This window comes from Cervus canadensis, chromosome 13 (assembly GCF_019320065.1).
Source record: "Cervus canadensis isolate Bull #8, Minnesota chromosome 13, ASM1932006v1, whole genome shotgun sequence".
NCBI lineage: Eukaryota > Metazoa > Chordata > Mammalia > Artiodactyla > Cervidae > Cervus > Cervus canadensis.
The window spans coordinates 72,289,664-72,315,227 of record NC_057398.1 but is presented as its reverse complement, the minus strand read 5'-3'; the positions used below and the strand labels follow the sequence as shown (position 1 = coordinate 72,315,227).

At 39.6% G+C, this 25,564-nt stretch overlaps 2 protein-coding genes across 5 annotated transcripts in view; both read left to right on the top strand.

Moving 5' to 3' along the window:
• The first annotated feature begins 687 nt into the window (after positions 1-687).
• Positions 688-12,429, top strand: C4BPB (complement component 4 binding protein beta). Of its 2 annotated transcripts, none has more exons than XM_043486357.1 (5): positions 688-1,100; positions 4,677-4,762; positions 9,916-10,009; positions 11,166-11,289; positions 12,220-12,429. In XM_043486357.1, the coding sequence occupies exons 1-5, from the start codon at positions 964-966 to the stop codon at positions 12,361-12,363; spliced, it is 585 nt and encodes a 194-aa protein (XP_043342292.1). In that variant the 5' UTR covers positions 688-963; the 3' UTR covers positions 12,364-12,429. The 2 variants fall into 2 exon arrangements, with proteins under 2 accessions (XP_043342292.1, XP_043342291.1); XM_043486356.1 differs by lacking the exon at positions 688-1,100 and adding an exon at positions 1,425-1,753 and having other exon boundaries at positions 4,586-4,762.
• Positions 12,430-18,307: 5,878 nt separating this feature from the next.
• C4BPA (complement component 4 binding protein alpha) overlaps positions 18,308-25,564 on the top strand; it is a 43,706-nt gene continuing 36,449 nt past the window's right edge. For 2 of the 3 annotated variants that reach the window (XM_043486354.1, XM_043486353.1), the window contains exon 1: positions 18,308-18,507. In XM_043486354.1, coding sequence (XP_043342289.1) covers positions 18,476-18,507 — 32 coding nt within the window. In that variant the 5' untranslated portion in view covers positions 18,308-18,475. The remainder of the gene's footprint in view (positions 18,508-25,564) is intronic. The other variant, XM_043486355.1, reaches the window with a different exon arrangement.

Here is a 25,564-nt window from a genome sequence, read left to right as displayed (position 1 = left end):
GATATGGAAACACCATACAAGCTGATTATCATATAATCAATGATAAGTTATCAGTATGGATTCGAGGAGCTGTGGTAGAGTTTCTGGGTGACTGTTCTTTTTATTTACCCTGCATTGCTTTTACTTCATTTAGCAGCTGATTCTACTTTGCATTAAGCAATGCAGAGGAAGGGGTTGCAAACACAGATGAGGCACCACTCCTGTTCTAGAGTTGTTGACAGTTGTTAAAGAGAGAAACACAGGTCCCAAATGGCGTCATCTCTGCTAATGTCCTGATGCCAAACCTAGATTTAATACTTGACCTAATTGCAATTTTGACCTTCCCCAGGAATATAATCATAATCGGACCACTCTGGAATTTTCTGGTCAGTACAATTGAGATAAACTGTAAGATTACATTCTCATCATTTCCCCAAAAGAAGGTGACCAACCCTGAAACAATTATTCCTTTTCTTTTGTTAATAATTTCCTTGCCCCACTCTCCTGTAAGAAAACCCTGCATTTTGTACAGCTCCTCAGAGGGCCCTTCTGTTTACTAGATGGTGTGTTGCCTCATTCATGATTTGCTGGATAAAACCAACTAGGTTTTGAAATTTACTCAGGTGAATTTTGTTTTTTAACAGTCTAGTGTGGGAGAAAAGCATTAATAAGTCATTAACAAAGTATGATAATGGGTGGGGATGAGAATCACATTTGAGACTTTACTGTATCTTTATGCTTTATATTTATTATGATGTTTTATATTATTTTATTTAAACCTAAAATTTTGAGTAATTTTATCCCAGTTTTATAATTGGTGCACAGACAACCAGTTAATGGCTGTAATCATCATGAACAAGAAACCATGGGAAACCAAAAGCAAATTTACATGCTTTCATTCCTAAGACCAAAGCGTTCCCCTCATCTCTCAGTTCATTTGGTTGACTCTGGACTCAGGTCAAATCCTGCTCTGAAGAGCATGGAATGGGAAACTGGGTGCAGACCTGGCAAACGAGGACTCTGTTGTTGCTGCAGGACTCTGGAGCCCTCCTCAAGCTTGGAATCCACCAGGACACGCTCCTTTCTGGGAAGCAATACGGTCTGGAGGCTGTCAGAGACAGGTAAGGTTAGTTGACTTCCTTGAGCTTTCGGGCTTCAGTGTTGCTTGAAGCCTTAGGATACCTGGTATTTGAGGAGGGAGGGTGGGTGGTAGCACCCAGAGTTAGGTTGTACTTGGGAAATCACCAGGAGTGCACTTCTCCTCTCACTTCCCCACCTCCACCCACTATGCTGGAGAGAGCTGCACAAGGCGGACTGCAAACACTGGCAAATATTGACAGAAGTGAAGGTCACAGTAAGACCTTTCAGCCTGAATCTGTTGAGGAATGATTGGCTTGCAGTTCAAAGGGACTGGTCAACTGGATTTGCATAAACAACACAGGCCATTTCTGAAACTGAGTTTTAAAACTAGCAATTCTTTTTATCACCTCCTTGTGTCTTTGGAAAATCTTTCCTTGTACCAACTTCCTTACAGCTATTCTTATTTCCTATCATAGAATTTTTTTTTTTCCTTCAGGGAATAAAAAACCAATACAACCCTGTCTCTAGGAAGGAGTGAGTGATCTGATCTCAAGTGGTGTGAGAAGACCTATTTTGATCCAAACCAGGGTCTTAGGCTGGGTTATTTCCAACCCTGGTCAAACAATTGATCATAAGATGTTTTTTTGGCTTATGTCCTATCTTGTGGATGTGTGGCTGATTTCTGCCTCAGATGGTATGTATGCTTTTCTTAAGTTCAGACTGTAAGGCATTTTATATCAGCATGTGGATTATGAGGCATTCTGTCTAATATTTTAATGAAATTGAAATTTATAAAACATATTTCCTTTATTGAATAATCTCAAGTTACTTGGTATTATGCTCTGTACTCAAGAGTAAATATCTAATGACCTGGCTCTAAGAAGTGAGTCATTTTTTGCTACTTCCCCTTTCTGTTTTGGAAATGAAAAATGTACCAATTTCAAAATCTTGAGAGGTCTTACTTATGATGAACTCTGGTACTACTATTTGGAAAGGGGGATTGTATTTTTAGGAGTGGATAACTAATGGCTGAATTTGAGTAAAATTCTTGTTTTTCTTTTGAAAACAAAACTTTGGCAATCCTTGGGGAGGGAAGGATGTGGATGTTCATGGACATGGGAGAATACAAGGAGTCAGAATTAATAGTCAAGCAACAAGACACTTGGATGGGGACTCCAGTAAGTGCTTCCTCAAGGCACATGACATGTCAAGTGAATTGGTTTTTTTTTTTTTCCTTTTTTTCCCTTCCAACAAAGAGCTATCCAAAACTTCCCCCAGTGAACAATAGCATATTCATTGCAAACGAGGGAAAAGGACAAATTCTGGGGACTTAATTTATGTAATGATTTTTAATGCCTCTAAGGGATGGAATGCCCTTACTCCTGAGTGCTGCTTTAAGTTTGATCTTCTGCTTCTTTGTTCATCTTGTCATCCCCCTGTATTCAACATCATACCTCCAGTAGGCCATGGTAAGACTTTATAAGAAAAAAAATTCTCAACTTTTAGGAATCCATTTTTAAAGTACTCTAGTGGCAGCCTTTCCTTTGAAGGTATGTAGTAGCTCTGGTGTGTGTGTGCGCTCAGTCACGTCCAACTCTTTGTGATCCCATGGACTGTATCCCGCCAGACTCCTCTGTTCATGGGATTTCCCAGGCAAGAATACTGGAGTGGGTTGCCATTTCCTTCTACAGCAGAGCTTCCAGAACCAGGGATCAAACCTGAGTTTCCTTCATTGGCAGGTGGATTCTTTAATGCTGCAACACCTGGGAAGCCCATTCAGCTCTTGAATGTAAAGTAAAAGTGTAAGTCGCTCCAGTCTTGCCCTACTGTTTGTGATCTCATGGACTGTAGCCCGCCAGACTCCTTTGTCCATGGGATTCTCCAGGCAAGAATACTGGAGTGGGTTGCCATTCCCTTCTCCAGAGGATCTTCCTGACCCAGGGATCAAACCTGGGTCTTCCGCATTGCAGGCAGTTTCTTTACTGTATGAACCATCAGCTTGTACTCAGAATTAACTTAGCCGAATTAGTAGACCCAGTCACCCTTACAAGAAGGAAAGGATTTCTATATATTAAAACTATGTTTTTTGGGGAACTTTAATTTATTTAATATCACACTGCTTTAAAATTTTTATGTTATGAAAAAAATTAAACATATACAAAAGACATAAGTATAAAATGAACTCATTTGTGGGACTCTTGAGGTCATCCAGTGTCTAAGACTCCATGCTTCCAATGCAAGGGGCCTGGGTTTGATCGCTGGTGAGGGAGCTAAATCCCCCAGGCTACAACTAAGATCCAGTGCAGCCAAATAATTAATTAAATATTAGGAAAATGAACTCATATGTATTATCAACACATGAGTTTTTTCATCTACAATTCTGCTTTGCATTATTATTTTGTAGTAAATATATCATACCATTTTATTTTATCCATCATTTAATTTTTGAGTTGGAAAAATTTATGTTCTCAATTTACAAATGTGACACCTGAAATCTAAGTGATTTGTTTAGGTTCATAAAACTCACTTGGGATGTCTATGAAAATGGAGAATAACTAGTCCATATTCTCTTCATTAATACTGTTTTTAGGAATGGCTAGATTAGTTTTGCTTTATACCTGGAGTGTAAAGTTCTCCTTTATACCTAGAGTAAAGCACACCTGTATATTTATCATTTATTCACATTACCAAATTCACATCCCTCTGTATTCTCCTGTTTTTCCACCTGGGGAGAACAAGAACAACAACAAAAAAAGTAAAAAAATGATGACTAATGTGTGTATCTGACAGGATGAAAGGGAAGGAAACACTTGCTTTAAACGTGGGCTCAAGAATTTTGAGCAATGCTTAACACAAGAGAATGATGAATGTGCTATTGGTAATTTCCACTTACATTCTAAATTTCAATAAGTTCTAATGTCGGTTGTAACTCTTGTGCACAATCAAGATGTATCCTCACTTAGGGCAACCCAATCTTTTCTCATCCTGCATTGATACAGTTTGGTTCCTGGTACCAGTCCATAATGGGCTTCCCCGGTGGCACTAGTGATAAAGGACCCGCCTGCCAATGCAGGAGAAGTAAGAGACGTGAGTTTGATACTTGGGTAGGGAAGATCCCCTGGAGAAGGAAATGGCAACCCACTCCAGTATTCTTGCCTGGAGAATGTAATGGACAGAGGAACCTGGGGGCTACAGTCCATGGGGTTGCAAAGAGTCAGACACCTCTGAAGTGATTTAGCAGCAGCAGTAGCAGCAACCAGTCCATAATAAAAGTTGCAGTTTTGGGAATTCCCTGGTGGTCCAGTGGTTAGAATTCTGCACTCTCACTGCTGAGGGCCTGGGTTCAATCCCTGGTTGGGGAACTAAGATCCCACAAGCTGTGAGGTGTAGAAAATAAGTAAATAAACAAAATATGCAGTTTTACTTCTCATTTTCACTCTTATTGGTGAAGCCTGAGGAGGTCTACCCTTTGCTGTGGTGGGTTTCAGCTTTGCCCTTTCAGCTCTCTGCCTGTTTTCTTGTTTAGTGGGCCACTGTCCTGACCCCTTGCTGGTGACTGATGAGTTCAGTTCCTTGGAGCCTGTCAATGTGAATGACACTATCATGTTTAAATGCAGTGAGCATTGCATCCTCAAGGGCAGCAATTGGAGCCAGTGCCGAGAAAACCACACCTGGGTGACTCACTTTCCTGTCTGCAAAAGCAGTAAGTATAAGAGAAAAGAGTGAAAATCCCAAAGACACTGATCAGCAGTGAAAATCTAGACATTTGCCACAAATCCACAGCACTATTCTCTTTCTTGTATCTGGGGGGAGGGTTTTAGGATCCAGCAGGCAATCAAGAAAGAGCCAAGCCTCAACTCAAGCAATGCATTCTAATGAAATGATTAGCACCCAACAATAATCCCCCTGAAGTAGGATTCCTGTGCTAGTAGGTCTAAAACAGGGTAGTTTGGGACATCTGACTATGTTTTTGTAAAATTTCAAGATTAAGCAATAGCTTTTCTTGAAAGATACACAAAACAGGGAAAAAACCATAATTCATTGCAAAATTACATAAAATAAATTTGAGCATATTTTCTTTGTCAGTACAAGTCATAGCTCTTAGAGATAATTGGTTGGATGTGTTTAGTGACTTTTTCTTCTGTTTACACAGATATTTAAATAAATGCACACACACATGAACAGACATTTGTTGCTGTTCAGTCGCTCAGTTGTGTCTGACTCTTTGAGACCCCATGGACTGCAGAACACCAGCCTTCCCTGCCCTTCACCATCTCCCGGAGCTTGCTCAAGCTCATGTCCATTGAGTCGGTGATGCCATCCAACCCATCTTGTCCTCTGTCATTCCCGTCTCCTCCTGCCTTCAATCTTTCCCCACATCAGGGTCTTTTCAAATGAGTCAGTTCTTCCTATCAGGTGACCAAAGTATTGGAGTTTCAACTTCAGCATCAGTCCTTCTAATGAATATTCAGGACTGATTTCCTTTAGGATGGACGGGTTGGATCTCCATGCAGTCCAAGGGACTCTCAAGAGTCTTCTCCAACACCACAGTTCAAAATCATCAATTCTTTAGCGCTCAACCTTCTTTGTGGTCCAACCCTCACGTCCATACTTGACTATTGGAAAAACCATAGCTTTGATTAGATGGACCTTTGTCTGCAGAGTAATATCTCCGCTTTTGAACATGCTGTCTCAAGGAGCAAGTGTCTTCTAATTTCATGGCTGCAGTCACCATCTGAAGTGATTTTGGAGCCTAAGAAAATTAAGTCTGTCACTGTTTCTATTGTTTCCCCATCTATTTGCCATGAAGTGATGGAACCGGATGCCATGATTTTTGTTTCTTGAATGTTGAGTTTTAAGCCAGCTTTTTCACTCTCCTCTTTCACTTTCATCAAGAGGCTCTTCAGTTCTCTTTCTGTCATAAGGGTGGTGTCATCTGCATATCTGAGGTTATTGATATTTCTCCCAGCAACCGTAATAGCCAGCTTGTGCTTCATCCAGCCCGGCATTTCTTATGATGTACTCTGCATATAAGTTAAATAAGCAGGGTGGCAGCCTTGACATACTCCTTTCCCAATTTGGGACCAGTCTGTTGTTCCATGTCTGGTTCCAACTGTTGCTTCTTGACCTACGTTGTACAGGTTTCTCAGGAGGTTGGTAAGGTGGCTTGGTATTCCCATCTGTTTAAGAATTTTCCAGTTTGTTGTGATCCACATAGTCAAAGGCTTTAGCATAGTCAATGAAGAAGAAGTAGGTGTTTTCTGGAACTCTCTTGCTTGGAATCTATGCAATCTTTCATGGAATCTATGATTCTATGGATGTTGACAATTTGATTTCTGGTTTCTCTACCTGTTCAAAATCCAGATTGAACATATGGAAGTTCTCTATTCATGTATTGTTGAAGCCTAGCTTGAATAATTTTGAGCATTACCTTGCTGGCATGTGAAATGAGTGCAACTGTGTGGTAGTTTGAACATTCTTTGGCATTGCCCTTCTTTGGGCTTGAAATGAAAACTGACCTTTTCCAGTCTTGTGGCCACTGCTGAGTTTTCCAAATTTGCTGGCATACTGAGTGCAGCACTTTCACAGCGTCGTCTTTCAGAGTTTGAAATAGCTCAACTGGAATTCCTTCAACTCCGCTAGTTTTGTTCGTAGTGATGCTTTCTAAGACCCACTTGACTTCACATTCCAGGATGTCTGGATCTAGGTGATCACACCATCATGATTATCTGAGTCATGAAGATATAGTTCATGAAGATATAGTTTTTGTATAGTTCTTCTTTGTTTTCTTGCCACTTTTTCTTAATATCTTTTGCTTCTTTTAGGTCCATACCATTTCTGTCCTTTATTTTGCCCATCTTTGCATGAAGTGTTCCCTTGGTATCTCTAATTTTCTTGAAGAGATCTCTAGTCTTTCCCATTCTGTTGTTTTCCTCTATTTCTTTGCTTTGATCACTGAGGAAGGCTTTCTTATCTCTTCTTGCTGTTCTTTGGAACTCTGCATTCAGATGGGTGTGTCTTTCCTTTTTTCCTTTGCCTTCCACTTCTCTTCTTTTCTCAGCTGTTTGTAAGGCCTCCTCAGACAACCATTTTGCCTTCTTGAATTTCTTTTTCTTGGGGATGGTTTTTATCACTGCATCTTGTACAGTGTTACAAACTACATATTTACCTACAACGATGGTATTTGGCTATATATATTTTTGAAATAGCTTTATTTTTTCATATAACAGTATATGTGGGAACTTTTTCAGATCAGTATGTAAAGCTCTGTCTCCTACTTTTTAACTGTATGTCATTATGCCATCTCTCATATTGATGAACATTTATCTTATTTCTATAGTTTTGCTTTACAGTGATGAAATGAATGTATATATGTGTGTGTATGTGTGTGTGTGTGTGTGTGTGAGTGTGTATAGACATACAACTTTATGCTATTATTTCTACAGGATAGACTCCTAGAGTGATTGGTGAGTCACATGATATCATCATTTGCTAAATATATGTAAAAAATCCAAGTAATTCTATTATTTACTAAAAACTTTATTCTTGGTTACAAAATAAATATTGAAAAATCAACAGTTTCACTTTCTGGTAATAACTATTAGATAAATATTGAAATATTTCATTATATTTAGAATAATTTAATAAATTATTCCATGTAAAAATAATTCCATTCATGAGACCTATATGAAAATTTACCAAAGAGCAGAAAAGAAGGTATGAATGAAAGAAAAGATCCCAGACACACAGACTCAGTATTACAATGCAATCCTAACCAGAATTTTCAATTTAAAAATAAGAAGCAAAAAATTAATTTAAAAATCTCATTTGGAATGGTACATATCCGACATGGCAAAATTTAATTCTTTATTTCAATACTTCATGTTTTAGAGCAGTTTTAGGTTTCTAATAAAGTTGAGAGGAAGATCCAGAGATTTCCCCTGCTGCTCCCACATCCACACATGCACAGCTTCCCACCCATTATCAACATCACTCACAGAGTGGTGCATGTGTGGTAACTGACACATCATTATCACTCAAAGTCCATAGTTTACCTAAGAGTTCACTGTCGGTATTATACATTCAATGGATTTGGACCAATGTATAATAACACATGTACATCATTATAACCTCATGTGGAGTAGTCTCACCACCCTAAAAATCTTCTGTGCTCTGCTTATTTATCACTTTACTCCCCCACCCTTCTCAACCACTGATCTTTTGTTGCTTCTCCATTTTTGCCTTTTTCAGAATGTCCTATAGTTAGGATCATACATTTGTAGCCTTTTCAGATTGGCTTCTTTCACTTAGTAACATCCATAAAGTTTCCTCCATGTTTTTCATGGCTGATAGCTCATTTCTTTTTAGTGCTGAATAATATTTCTAGATGTACCACTGTTTATTTATCCATTCACTTTCTGAAGGACATCTTGGTTTCTTCCAAGTTTGGGCAATTATGAATAAAGCTGCTAAAAATATCCATGTGAAGGTTTTTGTATGGATGTAAGTTTTCACCTCCTTTGGGAGTTGGATTGTATGATTGATCAGCATACATTTAGTTTTTTGAGAAACCACCAAAATATCTTCCAAAGTGACTCTACCATTTTGCATTCCTGTCAGCAATGTATGAAAGATACTGTTGCTCCAAATCCTTCCTAGCATTCGATGTTGTCAATGCTCCAGAATCTGACCATTCTAATAGATGTGCAATGGTGTCTTGTTTTAATTTATATTTCCCTGACATATGATGTAAAGTATCTTTTCATATGCCATCTGTACATCTTTGGTGAGGTGTCCATTCAGAACACTGCTGTTCCTCAGTCAACTCATTGCAATTCTTCTTTCTTTCTTCCACATAACTTTGAACTCAGGTTTTGATCTTTCGAAAATTATGTATTAATAGCTCAAGCAATACACCTCTGTTGTAGAAAAATATAGAAGATAAAAGAAGAAAATATTTAATTACCTACAGATCTACCACTCTAGAATAACAGAGTACTTTGGTATATAATTTTCAGACTTTGTTTTCTATATATTCATATATGTTGGTGTAATTTTTACAAAAATAGTATTATATTACACATGCTCTTTTATGCTTTGGTGTTTTAGTTAGCTTTATGTTTCAAAGACCTTTATTTTTCAATAAACATATCTACATAATTACTATTAATTTAGCCATTAATCTTGATCAACATGTTTAGACTCATGTAACCTCAGAAGTGAAAGGGACGTTAGTGATAATATTATTTAGCCTGCTCATCTTATAGATTAAGGAGGAAGCCGAGAAAGATGAAAAGGCTTGTTTCATGCTGTGTGGTTAGTGGAAGGGCCAAAAACAAAGCTCATGACATCTAGTTAGTACCTTGCCCACCTCTCTCTCCACAATTTTATAGACTCACCCTCTTTCCTCCCAGTTCTGTTCTCCTTTTTTTCTGAAGCTCTCATATGGTACAACTGTCACACAGGGGCAGTCAGTCTCCATCTGAGCTCACTCTATTTATCTACTGTTTCAAAAGTTCTTCCATCTCTACCTATAGTCTAATTTTTCTCTTCTTGTCCACTGACAGTTAGCATCTCTACAACTTAACTTTTCTTTTCTCAAATCCTGCCAGTCAGAAAGTACTTTCAGATCGCTAATGACCCAGAGAATGAGTCAGGGTGGGGAGTCTTTCCCATGGGTAAGTATAATTTCGACCAGAACGAAATAAATGGAGAACATGTCTGAGGTCCCACATGGGCTGCTCTGAAGCTGGCGGGTGCTGGCCTAGACCATTGCACTGCAGTGGCTGGTGTTGTCCTCTGAGCATTATTCCAGGAATGCTTCACAACTGTCATCCTTATAATCCTGTCTATCAGGAGACTGTGGCCCTCCTGAGACTCCAACTCATGGCTATTTTGAAGGAAGAGATTTCAAGTCAGGATCTGCCATCACTTATTACTGTGAAGCAAGGTACGTGTACTGCAGAATTTTAAATATAAGACTTTGCCCATTGACTGGTAGCCTTGCTTCAGAAATGCCCCAGTCTGTCTCAACCTTGTCTGCTGATTACCAAGCACATTCTGATTTTGAGAGCTGCTTTACCCACTGCCAGGTCTCCCCAAGTTCTAGAAGACAGCCTAACTCTCCTATTTATCCTAATTTATGTATCACTTTCTTTTCTCTTAGCTAAGACAAAATGGAATGTTTAAAATGTATGTTTTTCTAAAGAATAGCAGAACAAAAAACTAAACAACCCCTTCCCCCAGAATATATGAAAGTATAGAAATAGAATTATTTAGATCCTTGCTGTTAGTGTTTAATCTCTAAGTCATGTCCAACACTTCATGACCCCATGGACTGTAGACCACCAGGCTCCTTTCTCCACGGGACTTCCCAGGCAGGAATATTGGAGTGGGTTGCCATTTCCTGCTCCAGGGGATCTTCCTGGACCAAGGGTTGAACTCGTGTCTCCTGCATTGACAGGCGGATTCTTTACCACTGAGCTACCAGAGAAGCCCATAGGTCCTTAGGACATTATAATTAAAGTCTAACCTTAAAACTTAGACTGCCTGGTCATGCCCTTAATGATCTCCTAGGCTTTTCTTTTTCTGGCCTCAATCTTAACCCAGAGTCATGAGGCCTCACAAGCATTTCTATCTCCAGTGGATTTTGCCGTCAACTCTACTGTTTTTCTGGTTGAAAGCTGAGTCTCCTTTTAAGCCAGTTCACCAAGATTTATTTGAAGGCTGTCTCTAGCTTTCTACTGCTTTTTGGAGTATAGATGACAGTTGATTTTAAAAAATTACTGAATGATGAAGTTTCTTCCCTTACCCTCCCCACCCCAAACTGTGTGCTTAAAAACACATATTTAGAATTTTTCATTTCTCCATATCTTACACACTGATATATTTCTTGGGTCCTCTCCATCCCCAGGAGAGTGGTTTTACTTTACAATTGCTGTGTAATACTGAGATAACTTAAGAGTGCATTAGAGCTCTGGGGCAGGAAAGTAGATTTTAGTATTTCTATTTCACAAGTGTGAAATACTATTACATAAAACCAACTTTAGTTGCCCAGTTCAAGAAATGGAAGGGTAAAAGCTGTTTCCATTTCACCTTGTGTCCAGGTACCACCTGGTGGGCACACAGCACCAACAGTGTATCGATGGGGAGTGGACCAGTACCCCTCCCATCTGTGAGTTGATCCAAGAAGCTCCCAAACCAGCTGAGTTAGAGTTGGAGAAGGCATTTGTAAGTAGTGGGCTCTTTTCTGTCTTATTCACATTGGTGTCTCCAGGGTTCATTGGCAATGCCTTTGAATGGGCTGATCTTGGCCTGTTTGTAGAGTGGAACTCATAAACTATTAACTCATAATTTTGTGTATGAGTTCCCATTCTCCACCATCACCATGAATGTCTCATGAAGCTCTGTTGGTAAGAGTTGTTGTCTCATGTGCTTTAAAGAGCAAGATACATAATTTCATGTCTTAGGTTTGGAAGTATTGCTATGAAAAGTCTCTAAAATTTTTCCAGACTTTAAGAAAAATCACAAAAACACTGAAAGATCTGTTTTCATTGAGACGCCTCTCTTTCTGTTGTTGTTGGTTAGTTGTCAAGTCACATCCAACTCTTTGAGACCCCACGGACTATGTAGCCCACTAAGGTCCTCAGTCCATGGGATTTCCCAGACAATAATACTGGAGTTGGCTGCCATTTCCTTCTCCAGGGGATCTTTTCAACCCAGGGATCAAACCGACATCTCTTGTGTTTCCCATTGGCAGGTGAATTCTTTACCACTGAGCCACCAGGGAAGCCCATCTCCTCTCTTAGTCTATATTTATTACTGGGATGATGAGTAAACTTAAATCTCTAAATTTTACTTTCTGAAAATAAAAAATGACCCTAAGGGCAGACAGTGGTACCTTTCCCCCAAGGTGCACCTAATTACAAGGTTTTGTATATATCTCTGTGTCCCTGTGGGAGGAGAGTGACACTTGGCAGCATTGTGGAAGGGGCTTAGGCAGTCCACAGCCATCCTGAAAATTTAGATGATTCAGCATATTGAAGACCCAGATTCCCACTGAAGCCTTCATTTGGGACCTAAACACCAGTCATTAGCTTCTGAGGGTAGCACTGGGTCTCAGTTCTTAAACTGTAACTTAAAAAGGTGTTTTTTCTTCAGCTTGCCTTTCAGGAGAGTAAGGAACTTTGCAAAGCCATAAAGAAATTTACACAAAGATTAAAGAAAAGTGATTTAACAATGGAGAAAGTAAAATATTTTCTGGAAAGAAAGAAGGCCAAGTTGAAGGCAAAAATGTTGCCCTGACATTGTAGCTGAGCAGACTGGGTAATAGAAATACTCCCATGAATAAAATTTTCTCTTGGTTCTGAACTTGGTTTCAGATTTTTCTCTCTTTGGACTGAAATGCAAATTCATAGTAACCAGCTACAGTTGTATAATACACTGTGTGTGTGTGTGTGTGTGTGTGTGTGTGTGTGTGCACGTATGTGTGTGGAAGGTAGAATGACCAAGTGTGGTGGTTGTTTAAGACCAGAATTAGCAATGTATTAATGGGATGTAAAGCCACAAGGCTTCCCTGGTGGCTCATATGGTAAAAAATCTGCCTGTAATGCAGGAGACCTGGGTTCGATCCCTGGGTCAGGAAGATCCCTTGGAGAAGGGAATGGCTATCCACTCCAGTATTTTTGCCTGGAGAATTCCATGGACAGAGAATACCATGGGCAGAGGAGCCTGGCAGGCTACAGTCCTTGGGATTGCAGAGTTGGACACGACTGAGTGACTGACACTTTCACTTCAAAGAAGAGGGAAGGGTTTAATTTTCTGTCTAAGAGAGGATGGAAAGCTTAGATCACAGCTAAGGTATAAGGTATTTATTTTTTTGGCTGCACTGCATAACTTGTGGGATCTTAGTTCCTTGAATAAGAGTTGAACCCTGGCCCTCCACAATGGAAGTGTGGAGTCCTAACTGCTGAACTGCTAGGGAATTCCCACCTCATGTTTCAATATGAAAGGCAAATGATGAGGCAAAAATTAACCTCAAATTAATCAAAACTTATGAGGCAAAAATTAATGTCTTATTTTAGGAAAATAGGTTCAGCATAGTTGTATCTTATCAAAACAAAAGAATTAGAACCCAAACTCTTGCCTGGGTCTCCCCAACATCCTGTTTATAAAACCAGGCTTCCAAACCTTCTGCAGTAACATTGCTTACTGCCTTTTGGATGAAACTTAGATGTATATGGTCAATTTGAGATGCTGCAAAACATATGAAAATATTATTCTTTTTTCAGAGGGTGGAAGAAATAGGAATCCTAAGGTTTTCTTGCCAACATTTTATACTGATCTGGTATGACCAGCTTTTTCCATCTCTCACTCTGATCTCTGTAGGAAACATGTAGGAACTCTGGTTAGGATACAAACAAAATACAGAAGAGAGTTGGTAACCACTAGTTTGTTCTCTATAACTGAATTTATTTCTGTTTTATTGTCTTCATTCATTTGTTTTAGTTTTTAGATTCCATATACAAGTAATAAGATAGAGCATTTGTCTTTCTCTGACTAATTTCACTAAAGCATAATACCCTAGGATTAATACAACTAGGATTAATATAACTTGACCAAAATTATTTTAAATTTTAAGTTGTTCATTATATTATTGCCTATATTGTCTACGTAGCAACTAGCAAGACCTTGTGACCTTTAGAAATGTCCAATCTAAGGAAAATTTTTAATGAATTAGGATACATCAAATGTAATGCAGTCTTTTGCAGTGATAATTATGGACAGAAAATTTTAAAAATATAATCTTATAAAATAAAATAAAAATAAAATACAGAAGAGCAAGTACTTATAATTGCATTTATATAAAACCTTTATTCTTACAGAAAAGGACCAAGCAATAATAAGTGCAGATGAAAACAGTTGTCTTAGAATGGTGAAATTCTCTTCAAGTTCTTTAATGTTTTATATTTAATTTTAATATTAATTTTTAAAAAAGGTGGTGCAATGAGGCAAGAAGGGTGGAGCATGTTAGGGTAATCTGCATAGCCTCAATAAAGCGTGAGAGGTAAAGAGAGAGAGGGAAAGACACATTAAAGCCAGTTTATGGAGAATTTTAAAGGTCAAGTTAGAAAATTTGAACTTTATTTTGTAGATAGTGAGTAGAGATGGAAAACTGTCAAGCAAGGAAATGCTAAGGACAGAACATAGATTTCTCTCCCAACAGTACGTTGTGGAGGTACAGCAGGAAAAGGATTGAGACGGAGAAGCCAAAGAAAAGGCCACAGCAGTAGTCCACCGAAGAGGTAGTGAAAACCCGAGCCAGTTTTGGCATTAGAAATAGAAAAGAAACAGCAGATTTGAGAGACATTGTGAAATCAAAACAACTTGTCAACTCACGAACATTGGAGGATGAGGGGAGGAAGGGTTTAAAGGTGAGTCTGAAATTTCATTCCGGGAAGCCTGAATTAATCTTGTGGTCAGAAGGTGAAGTTTCTGGGCAGGAAATGAGAAGTTCTTCCTTGTTGAGTATAAAGGTGCTTATAAGATTCCTAATGGGCAATAAGAAATATCAGTTTGAGTTTCAAAGAGAAATGAAAGATAAAGGTGTATTATGGGGTAGTCCCTACAGGGAACAGTTAAAGCCATGAGAACAGGAAAGTTAAAAAGATGTAAAGAGTCCAAAAGTCTGTTCTATACATCTGTGTCTAAAGAGAAACATTTTTAAAAAGAAGAACTTGGGATGTATCTGCATTTGGGGGTGAAAAGTAGGAAGAGGAGGTAATAACAAACAGGAAAGGACAGTTAATAAGATAGGGAAATCAGGAAAGTTTAGGGTAATGGCAGGCGAAGGAGAAGCTTCAGAAAGGAGATGATCCACAGTGTTAGAGGCTGCTGAGAAGCCAAAGTGGATGAGTTAAAGAAATTTTGGATTTGGAGACAAGGGCACATGTCACAGAGGTGTGTCGGTAGAGTGGGTGGAAGCCAGATTGGAGACCACAATGGGGGGGATGAAGGGGGATTGTAGAGAAAAAGTGGGCTTGAAAATAGGAGATTCTTTTGAGAAGTTCAATATCTCACAACAGAAGAAAACTTGAATTTGAGGCTAGGTAAGACTGAGGGAACATTTCAGGATGACACACAGTGAAAATAAGGAAGGAAAGAAAATAAATCTCTTTTGACACAAGAGTAAATAGGAAAGACAATTTGAGGAAGAGAGAAGCTAACGTGCAATGATTTCTTAGTAAAGTAGAAGGCAAGATTATCTGCTGAGGGTAAGACAATTTGATGAACTGGAGAGAAAAATTTGAAACAGTCACAGTGGAAAGTAAAGAAAAGGACTCAGATTGAGAAATGGAATTTGATGACCCAGCTTTAAAGGTTATATTTCCTCTAACTTCATTGTCAAGACTGCATAATTTTGGATCCTTTTTTTTTTTAATTTGTTTTTATTAGTTGGAGGCTAATTACAATATTGTAGTGGTTTTTGCCATACATTGACATGAATCAGCCATGGATTTACATGTATTTCCCATCCTGATCCCCCCTCCCACCTCCCTCCCCACCCCATCCCTCTGGGTCTTCCTAGTGTACCACTTTTATTCTCAGTTCAGATCAGTCGCTCAGTCGGGTCTGACTCTTTGCGATCCCATGGACTGCAGTACACCAGGCTCATTTTTGTTAAATCAGCAAATCAGCTTCACTTTTGTGACTTGGCCCGTGTTCTCTCTCTCTCTTTCTGTTTTTGGCCCCACCAGGATGGCTTGCGGGATCTTAGTTCTCTGACCAAGGATTGAACCTGGGCCCTGGCAGTCAAAGTGCTGAAACCTAACCTCTGGTTGCTGTTATTCAGTCACCCAGTTGTGTCTGACTCTTTGCAACCCCGTGGACTGCAACCTCACTACCCCTCAGGCCTCCCTGTCCCTCTCTGGGAGTTTGCCCAAGTTCATTGCATCGGTGATGCTGCCCAGCCATCTCATCCTCTGATGCCCTCTTTTCCTTCTGCCCTCAATCTTTCCCAGCATCACAGACTTTTCCAATGAGTCATCTATTCACATCCAGTGACCAAAATACTGGAGCTTCAGCTTCAGCATTAGTCTTTCCAGTGAATATTCAGGGTTGATCTTCCATAACATCGACTGGTTCGATTTCCTTGCTGTCCAGGAGACTTTCAGAAATCTTCTCCAGCACCATAGTTCAAAGGCATCAATTCTTTGGCGCTCTGCCTTCTTTATGGTTCAACTCTCACAACCATACATGACCACTGGAAAGACCATAGCCTTGACTATATGGACCTTTGTCAGCAATGTCTCTGCTTTTCAACACACTGTCTAGGTTTATCATCATTTTCCTTCCAAGAAGCATTTATCTTCTGATTTCATGGCTGCAGTCACCATCCACAGTGATTTTGGAGACCAGGAAGAGGAAATCTGTGACTACTTCCAACTTTCCCCTTCTATTTGCCATGCAGTAATGGGGCTGGATGCTATGATCTTAGGTTTTTTTTTTTTTTAATATTTAGTCTTAAGCCGGCTCTTTCACTCTCCTTCTTCACCCTCATCAGGAGGTTCTTTGGTTCCTCTTTGCTTTCTGCTGTTACAGTGATAACATCCGCATATCTGAGGTTGTTTACGATTCTCCCGCCTATCTTAATTCTGGCTTGTAACTCACCCAGTGCACATTTCTCCTGATGTGCTCAGTGTATAGGTTAAACAAACAGGGTGACAGCAGACAGCCCTGTCATACTCCTTTCTCGATCTTAAACCAATCAGTTGTTCCATACTAACTGTTGCTTCTTGGCCCACAAACAGGTTTCTCAGGAGACAGGTAAGATGGTCTGGTATTCCCATCTCTCTAAGAGCTTTCCGCAGTTTGTCATGATCCACACAGTCAAAGGATTTGGCATAGTTGACGAAACAGAGATAGATGTTTTTCTGAAATTCCGTTGTTTTCTCTATAATCCAGCAAATGTTGGCAATTTGGTCTTTGGTTCCTCTTCCTTTTCTAAACCCAGCTTGGACATCTGGAAGTTCTTGATTCACATAATGCTGAGCCTAGCATGCAAGATTTTAAGCATGACCCTATTAGCATGGGAGATGAGTGCAACTGTCCGATGGCTAGCACATTCTTTAGTACTTCCCTTCTTGGGAATTGGGATGAGGATTGACCTTTTCCAGTCCTGCTGCCACTGCTGCTAAGCTCTGGACCACCGGGGAATTCCTCATTTATGTTCTCTTTACTTCTAGTATCTTTCTTATTTTCATCTAATAATTTCCACTTTTCATTCAATGCCTTGCTCAGATTTCCTATATTTTGCCAAAACCTCTTCTGTGGTTCAACTCCTTTTCTGAAAATTTTATGAGATTTTGGGCACTAGTGGTAAAGAACCTGCCTGCCAATGCAGGAGGCCTAAGAGACCCAGGTTCAGATCCCTGTGTTTGGAAGCTCCCCTGGAGGAGAAAACGGCAACTCACTCCAGTATGGTTGCCTGGTGAATCCCACGGACAGAAGAGCATGGTGGGCTATAGTCCACAGGGTTGCAAAGAGTCAGCCATAACTGAAGTGGCTTAGCATGCACGCATGCACAGAAAACGTGAAATGGTCACGAGAAATTTCCCTTAAGTAGCAGTCCCCTGAGCACACAAACCTTAATCCTGAGGATTAAGACCTTAACTGGATAAGGTCGGAGTGCATTCTTAGGACCACACGTGATAACAAACATGGCTGACCCTTCATTGCATCCTTCTGAGCAGTGCTCAATGGTAGACCAACTTCTGGAGGTCATGCAATTTTGAAGTACTAATTAGGTTCCAAGCAACTCTGCACATTGCTGGGAACTCAGTAAGTGCGTTAAGCGCCTCACCTTCTGTACTTTTCTTGGAGTGGGTTGGAGACCATTTCAGGGGAAGGCCAGCCATCCTATGAACCCCAGGAAAGCCTGCTGGACCTAGAATCTTGGAAAGTGTATCACTTTTGTGGACCTAGTCTGAACCCTGCACTATCCAAACTTTCCAGGATAGCTGGTTTGCATATTGTATAACCCTCTTTTGTTTATGGGGAAAAAAAAAAAAGAATTCTGGCATCAAATTTATATTACCCTTCTACTTAGGGGAAATGGCTGGCAGAGAAGAAAATAAACAATTGCAACATATTATCAAGAAAGGGCTAGTGAAGAAGAAGGAGATTAGATAAACACTACTGCTTTAGTTATGCTGTTAATCATTCACTGGGTCACTAGAGATTGTCTGCCCATCCATTTCTATCTGGCTGTCCCTGAACAGTCAACCACATGGCTGGCAGTGAGGGAATTTTTGGTGGGGCCAACTCCAGGGTGTTCTTGTAAACTCTTAGCTGGGGAGGAACTAATGCTATTTCAGATCAAAGCAGTCTTCTGCCTTAAGAAACTACCCAAGGAACGATGATAGAGTCTTCTTCCTCGGCTGTCTGCAGGTCAGTGGATGATTTGGGGTACCTTGGGGAAAGGCTGGTGGTTTGGCCCTTTAAAGAGAACATGATTATATGATATAAAGACAAAATTTGGAGTGTTTTCAACAGAAATGTTTTTAGGGGTACTGCATTAGGAGACAATGTGACTTGAGAAGTACTTGTAATCCCTACTGAGCTTTGATTTTCTATTATAAGTGGGGGAATAATAATGCATACTAATAAACTGAAGCGAGAAAGATGTAAAAAGTTATTATTGCACCTAAAAGTTGAGGGTGTTGGTTGATAAATCCTTTACCACCTCTCCACGTGGGGGAGTTGAGACAGGAGATAAGTCAGATGTCCCAAAGAGAGACACAGGAGACCGGTTTCCAAAGTCTACATTCTGAAAATTGGTGCAATTTCCTTTAAAGATTTTATGAACCCCTTATCTCCTCCACCACTGACAGCAAAGACCTTTAGATTTACTCAGAAGGAGGATATTGGTCAGCGTCCAGTTAGTGTCTGAAGCTAGAGGTCTGAATTGTCCCGATTTCTTTTCTCTCCCTCAGTTTTTGAATCTGGTTGTTGATTAGCTTTCCTTCTTGAAATTTCCTTCTCTTTTCACTGGGCAAGACATAGTACTCCTCTGGTTTGAGTTTTAATTCTTCAACCACCCTTCTCTTTGCTGACTCTTGTTCTGTCCCTAAATGTAGTAGTAAACGAGAATACAAAGTAGAGTGCCCAAAAGGGAAAGAAACATCGAAGAAGGTTTATGTTAAGTTTAGAGATATGTTATAATATAGTGCAGAAGGAAGGAGCTGATGAGATTTAAAGAAATTATAGGAAAGAAGAGAAAATTGTGGAAGCAAGTTCTTTCTGGAGTCTGCAAGGAATGTGATTGAGAGTGCAGGTGTGAGCCAGGAGACACTCACTTGAGACTGGAGAAAAAAAAGTTTTTTTTTCCAGAGGTATCTGAATTTTTAAAAAGGGAATTTTAAATAACTAAATTTTAATATTTAATAATTAAATAAACTAATATTTAATACTTAAATAAATAAGTTAACTTAAAAAAGTCATCTCTAACGAGAGGGGAAATTTGGAGGCTGAGGATTTTCCCGGAGCCTCTCAAATTGTACTGCCTTGGCAAATGCCAATGGTATTTTTCACAAGAGACCCTCCATGGTGGCTATAGTTCTTGAGTTGGTTTCATTTCTATAGGACTTTAAAAGGTGATAGTGAAGTGTCAGGGCATTTGCTAAGGAAGTCTTAGCTTTTCAGTGGGCAGTTCTATAATTCTAAGGTTTGTAGGGAAGAGAAGGATAATCTAAGTTTAATGTCATCATTTTAAGGATGAGAAACTGAGATCAGGGAGCTGATATAGCTTCTTCAAGATCACAGAAATTGACTGGCATTGCTGGGACTCAAATCGGGTCTCCTCAGCTCGTAAGTCCGCGCCTCCACCTCCACACTCTGTGGTTTGCTGAGTCCTGTGCAGGCTCTGCTGAGGGACCCCAGTGAGTCTCGGTGATGGACTGGGAATGCTCCACCCGGCCCAATGAGCCACCACACACCCTGGGAACCAGTAAGGGGAGATGAATCACGGACTCATCTCTTCAAAATTTACAAGGCACTTCCCACAGATTATTTCATTTGGTCTTCAGTAGGTGATTAGTCATTCTCACTCTGAGGATAAAACTAATTTTCATTTCATTTGTTTCACACTTATTGGATAACTATTATTATGCCAGTTAATATTAGGTTAGAAACTGGAAGGTTGAATAAACACCTTCTTTGCCTTCAAGGGTCCTACAATCTATCACAAGGGGCAAAAGCAAATAAATAGTTACAATACAATGTCGTGTTACAATTAAGATGTCAGCCAGGTAATTAGGGAAGCATAGCAAAGATTGATATTTCTTGGGTGTAGGGGTTGGGTAATTCTTCATCCATGAGGTGGCATTTGATCTGGGTAAGTGCATCATGGAGAGGCTGGGAGTTAAGAACGTTCATACACTAGAGACATCATATGAAAATGCTTGCAGGTGTTTAGAAAGTTCTAGGATGCATTTTGGGAAAGATAAGCACATGTGTGTGGCTGAAGCACAGTGTTTTAAGCGAGCAGTAGAGGGAGAGTTGGGAGACTTATGGGACTCTAGAGAACCAGGACCGTGGGTGTTTTTAAATTGCTAACAGTTTAGCAATTTCTAAATTGCTTTTTAGGAATATAACAGCATCAATGTGAAAGCTGGCTTGCAGTTGTTTGGAGGCTTTTGCTGTAGGGTGGGTGGTATAAGGCTTCCCAGGTGGCGCTAGTGGTAAAGAATCTGCCTGCCAATGCAGGAGACCTGAGAGACTTTGGTTTGATCCCTGGGTCAGGAAGATCCCCTGGAGGATGGCCTGGCAACCCACTCCAGTATTCTTGCCTGGAGAATCCCATGGACAGAGGAGCATGGAGGGCTGCAGTCCATAGCATTGCAAAGAATCAGACACGACTGAAACAACTTAGCACTCACAACACACAGGGTAGAGTGAAGGAAACTCTGAGAACATAAACCCTGACCACGGAAGTGGGTAGAAGAGAGAATGACAGATTCTTAGTGTTTCTGCAGCCAACGTGACAAGACTTGGTGACTTTGCATATGGAAAGGTGACAAGAAAGAGGAAGCTAGGCTTCCCAGGTTTCTAGTCTGGAAGACTGAGTGGTGATTATTGCTTTAGTTGAGACAGAAAGCAAAGGTCAAGCAGTGTTGGGAGGAAGATGCTATGTTTAGTTTTGGATATGTTAGACTCAAGATATCTGGGAGACATGAATAAAGCAGCAGGAAATACTGAGCTGAACCTTGAGATTTATTACAACAAATTGTAAAAGCATTTTTGTTCTCAAGTAAGAAATCTAAGAAGTGGTTGCCAGGGGCTGGGGGATGGGAGAAACAAGGAGAGGTTGGTAAAAGGGTATACATTTTTAGCTATAAGATGAATATTTAAGGATTTAATGTAAAACGGGGTGGTAATACTATAATGTACAATTGAAATTTGCCAAGACAATATAGAACTTAAATGTCATTTCCAAAAAGAAAAGGTATACTTCTATGTGGAATCTAAAACAAAACAAAAAACCAAACCCCTCCAAAACAAATTTATAGAAAAAGAGATTAGACTTGTGGTTACCAGAGGTGGAGGGCATGAGTTAGGTTGGGGGGAGGAGTTGGAAGAATGTGGTTAAAAGGTATGAACTTCTATTTATGAGATAAATAAGTGCTAGGCATGTAATGTACAGCACGATGACCATGACTAACTGCTTCATGATATATTGGAAAGTTGTTGAGGATTCATTATGAGTTCTCACCACTAGGAAAAATTTTGTCTTTTTTTTTTTTTTTCCTATTTATTGTATCTATATGAGAAGATGAATGTTGCCTGGACCTATTATGGTAATTATTTCACAATTTATGTAAATCAAATCATCATGCTGTATACCTTAAACTTATGTGATGATGTATGTCAATTATTTTTTAATTACACTGTGGGGAAAAGTCAAATATGTGATATAATGGATATGTTAATTAATTAGAAGGGGAGCAGGGAGAAATCCTTTCATAATGTATACCTTTGTCAAATCACCATGATGTACACTTTAAGTATCTAACAATTTAATCACCAATGCCTCATTAAAGCTGAAATTTAAAGAAAAGAAATCCAACATTCAAAAGTTTTAATTTATGTTCAGGATTGCAAGTGAAGAAAGTGTAACAACTTATTTTTGGACTTGCTAAGAAGTTCACAACTATTTATAACTTTCAAAACCAGAATAATTAATTTAAATATTATCAAAGACAAAAAATAATTTTCTAAGATAACCAGTTAGAATTATAGACTTTTCAAAGGTTAAAAGTTATGTTCAAGTGTTGGAAACAATCCCTTTGTTAGATATAACATTTGCAGGTCAATTTATGATGTAGGTATCTGCTATTCTGTAATTTCAAGGGAAGAGAAAATAATTCCTCCTTATTTTGCAGAGATTTCTTTCAGACTTTTATAAAAATTCAGTCATAAGGCTCGGCACAGGAATTTTCTAGTTAGCAACAAGAATAAAGGAGGCAGGCCTGAAAGGCTCAGAATTGACATGTGGTAAGTAGTAGTGCAGACTAAGATTTTTTAAAATTAATAATTGAATTTATGGCACAAATAAATTTTTGTACCCATAGGAGAATATTGGGCCCAGAGGTCTGTGAGTGATTCATAGGTGATGGTCATAGTGTGAATGAGTTCCTTCCAAGAAGACAGTTAAGATGAGGGAAGCAGAAGTCCAGGAGGGACCCCTGGGGGTGCCATTGATATTACTCTGGGTGTGGTCCTGGGTCTCATTTCCCAGGTGGCTCTAGTGGTAAAGAACCCGCTGGGCAGTGCAGGAAATGTAAGAGACAAAAGTTCGATCCCTGGGTGGGGAAGATTCCCTGGAGAAGGAAATGCCAACCCACTCCAGTATTCTTGCCTGGAGAATCCCATGGACAGAGAAGCCTGGTGGGCTATGGTCCACAGTGTTGCTGACTTGGGCAGGACTGAAGCGACTTAGCATATAGCATGCAGCATGCACTGGGCCTCACTATTACCATGGGCCACAGCGAAAACCTGTCCAAGACTTCTGACCCAAGTCCAGAGTGTTTTCCTCTTTACCAGGGCTTAGCTAAAGTCTCCTGGAAATTGTAGCCATTATGATTTTATGTCATTATCGTGATGATGTTTTGACTCTAGGAGTTCTGGTTCTGTTAGAATCACATTCCAACACCAATGCTGTTATGCTCTTCCTTAACATTTCTCATGGATATTTAGTATGTGCTGTCCATGCACCAAACCAAACCCTCTCAGCAATTTTGGGAGACATGTATAGTTATTCTCAGTTTATAAATACGGAGATTGAGAGCTTAGAGAGCTGGCTGTCTTGTGCACGGGCACCCAGTTCCCACGTGGGGGAGCCAGGACTGCATCCCCATGGCCTAGGTCTGTCTTCAGCGCTCACACCCCAGGGCCTGGCCACATGCTGTGCTGCTGTGCCCCCAGCACTGTGTCTGTGGCCATGATGTTAATCTCTCACCACAGCAAGGGGTCTGGACGTGCGTGTGGCTGCCTGTTAGCTCCTGTCATGGACTGTGGTATTTGTTTATTCTTTCCTTCACCACTATCCTATGTTTTATGGTTGATGGTATGGTATCTTTGGGTTAAGGATGGGGAACAGCCTAGAGTAAAATCACTAGGATCTGTTCTCATTAAGATAGCAGATGTGCCTTGTTTTAAAATCAGCTAAAATCCGACCTTGACAAAGCAAGCAGTTTAAGAGTAGACATGGAATGGTATTATTGTTCTTAAAAACATACTTTTAGCATTTTAGCACTAGGTACTTTTGAAAGTAAATTCAACCAACATTTCTTGAGCACGTTGAGTGAGGCACAGTGCTTGGTATCTTGGAGGGCAAAGATGACTAACAGCCCACCTTCTGACTTCAAGGAACTTGTGGTCTGATGGGGAAGGCAGACCTCAGCTGTCAGTTAAGCCAAGTCAGAATCAGAATTATAAACACTCAGTTGTAATTGGAAACTGGAGACTGGTCTGGAGGATAGGAGGGGACCCTGGAGAAGGGACTGCTGGAATGAGTAGGAACTAAAGAGGAAATGGTGAGAGGGAAGATGATATGGGCAGGGGTAGAAGGTAAGAACATGTTTAGAAATGTCAGGGATCTGGGTTGTCCAGATCAGCTGAATTATGACTAAAAAGTTAGTCATCAGAAACCAGTTTGATGAATGCCCATTCCTGAAGGATCAATTCACTGAAATCAATTTGCTGAACTTCTCACATTATCAGTTTAGTTAATATCATTCTAAGAAGTATTCATTTTGAATGTATTCAATGGTTATAAATATTCTTTTTGAACATAACTAATGAATATTATCTTTGAAATAGTATTTTAAGTATTGTTCAATTTCCTGAAACTAAGGATTCAATCTATGGCTGTATCTTTATAAATATACTCACAAATATTTTTCTCATTATGTTCTATGTATACAATTTTCTTGTGAATATTGTAAAAACTGCAGAAATTCATGGGGAAAAACTTTATACTGTTATCCTCTTGATTACAGTCAAATTCCATTTTGCCAACATACTGATATTTTTAAATCTCTTTAATTTCACTGAAATTGAATAAACATGACACATTTACTGACATCAAAAATGAAAGAAACTGATTCCTATGGTTTTTATAGTTTATAACAGCTTTAATTGGGTGGGAGATATTTGTGATATTTTGTAAATTTTGCAGATGATTTAGCGGACTGGTTTTCATCATGTGGACCCTGCTGTATCCGCAACTGTCTCCAGTCTCATCAGATTGCTAGGAGTAGAGACTAGAGATCAGGAGGGAAGTATTGAGAAAACAGAAGGGAAAACAAGAAAAAAAGGGGCTCAGAACTCTGGTCCTGACTCTTTTCAATTTTTCCAGTACAAATTCTGCAAGCACATTGTAAATAACTAAAGATATTTGATAAATTCTTCAACAGGTTTTTTTTTTTTTTTGCAGAATTTTCCTAGTGGCCAAGTCCGGAGCTCATTGGGTGGGGGTGGAGTTACCCACAGCTGACAGCAGGTCTGACAGAGGCCTGAGTGTCAGAACTTAGTTTTGCAAAGATAAGATTAGATGAGTCTTTGCTCAGTGAAGAAATTGAAGCCCTCCGGGTTGCGAGAAGGGCCACTATGAACCTTTTCCCCCTAAATGTGGGACAGAAACATCTCTGAGGCAAATATTGAGGGGACCCCCTTTATCTAAATGGATATTCAATTAATATGAATTATGGACATATGGGAAGAGTTAGAATCGTGTGGATCTAACAGACATATCAGAATAAAAGGTGAAATTCAGTATTTCATTGGGGCTTAACTTCGTGTGTTCCTTTGAAGACAAAGACTAATTCTAACGTAAATTTAAGATACACTGTTTTTTTTTCACAATGGGAACAGGAGTGTGGTGAAGAGAAAATGTTCTTCACGATTTAGCTTTAAATAAGTCTTTAAATAGTCTTATTAAATAATG

Excerpts from the sequence above, each read along its gene's own strand:
- C4BPB (XM_043486356.1), top strand. The coding sequence starts at position 1,696 with ATGTTTTTTTGGCTTATGTCCTATCTTGTGGATGTGTGGCTGATTTCT. Across the intron at positions 1,754-4,585 it reads GCTGATTTCTGCCTCAGATG|TGGGCCACTGTCCTGACCCC; the intron begins GTATGTATGCTT and ends TTTCTTGTTTAG. Across the intron at positions 4,763-9,915 it reads CTTTCCTGTCTGCAAAAGCA|GAGACTGTGGCCCTCCTGAG; the intron begins GTAAGTATAAGA and ends CCTGTCTATCAG.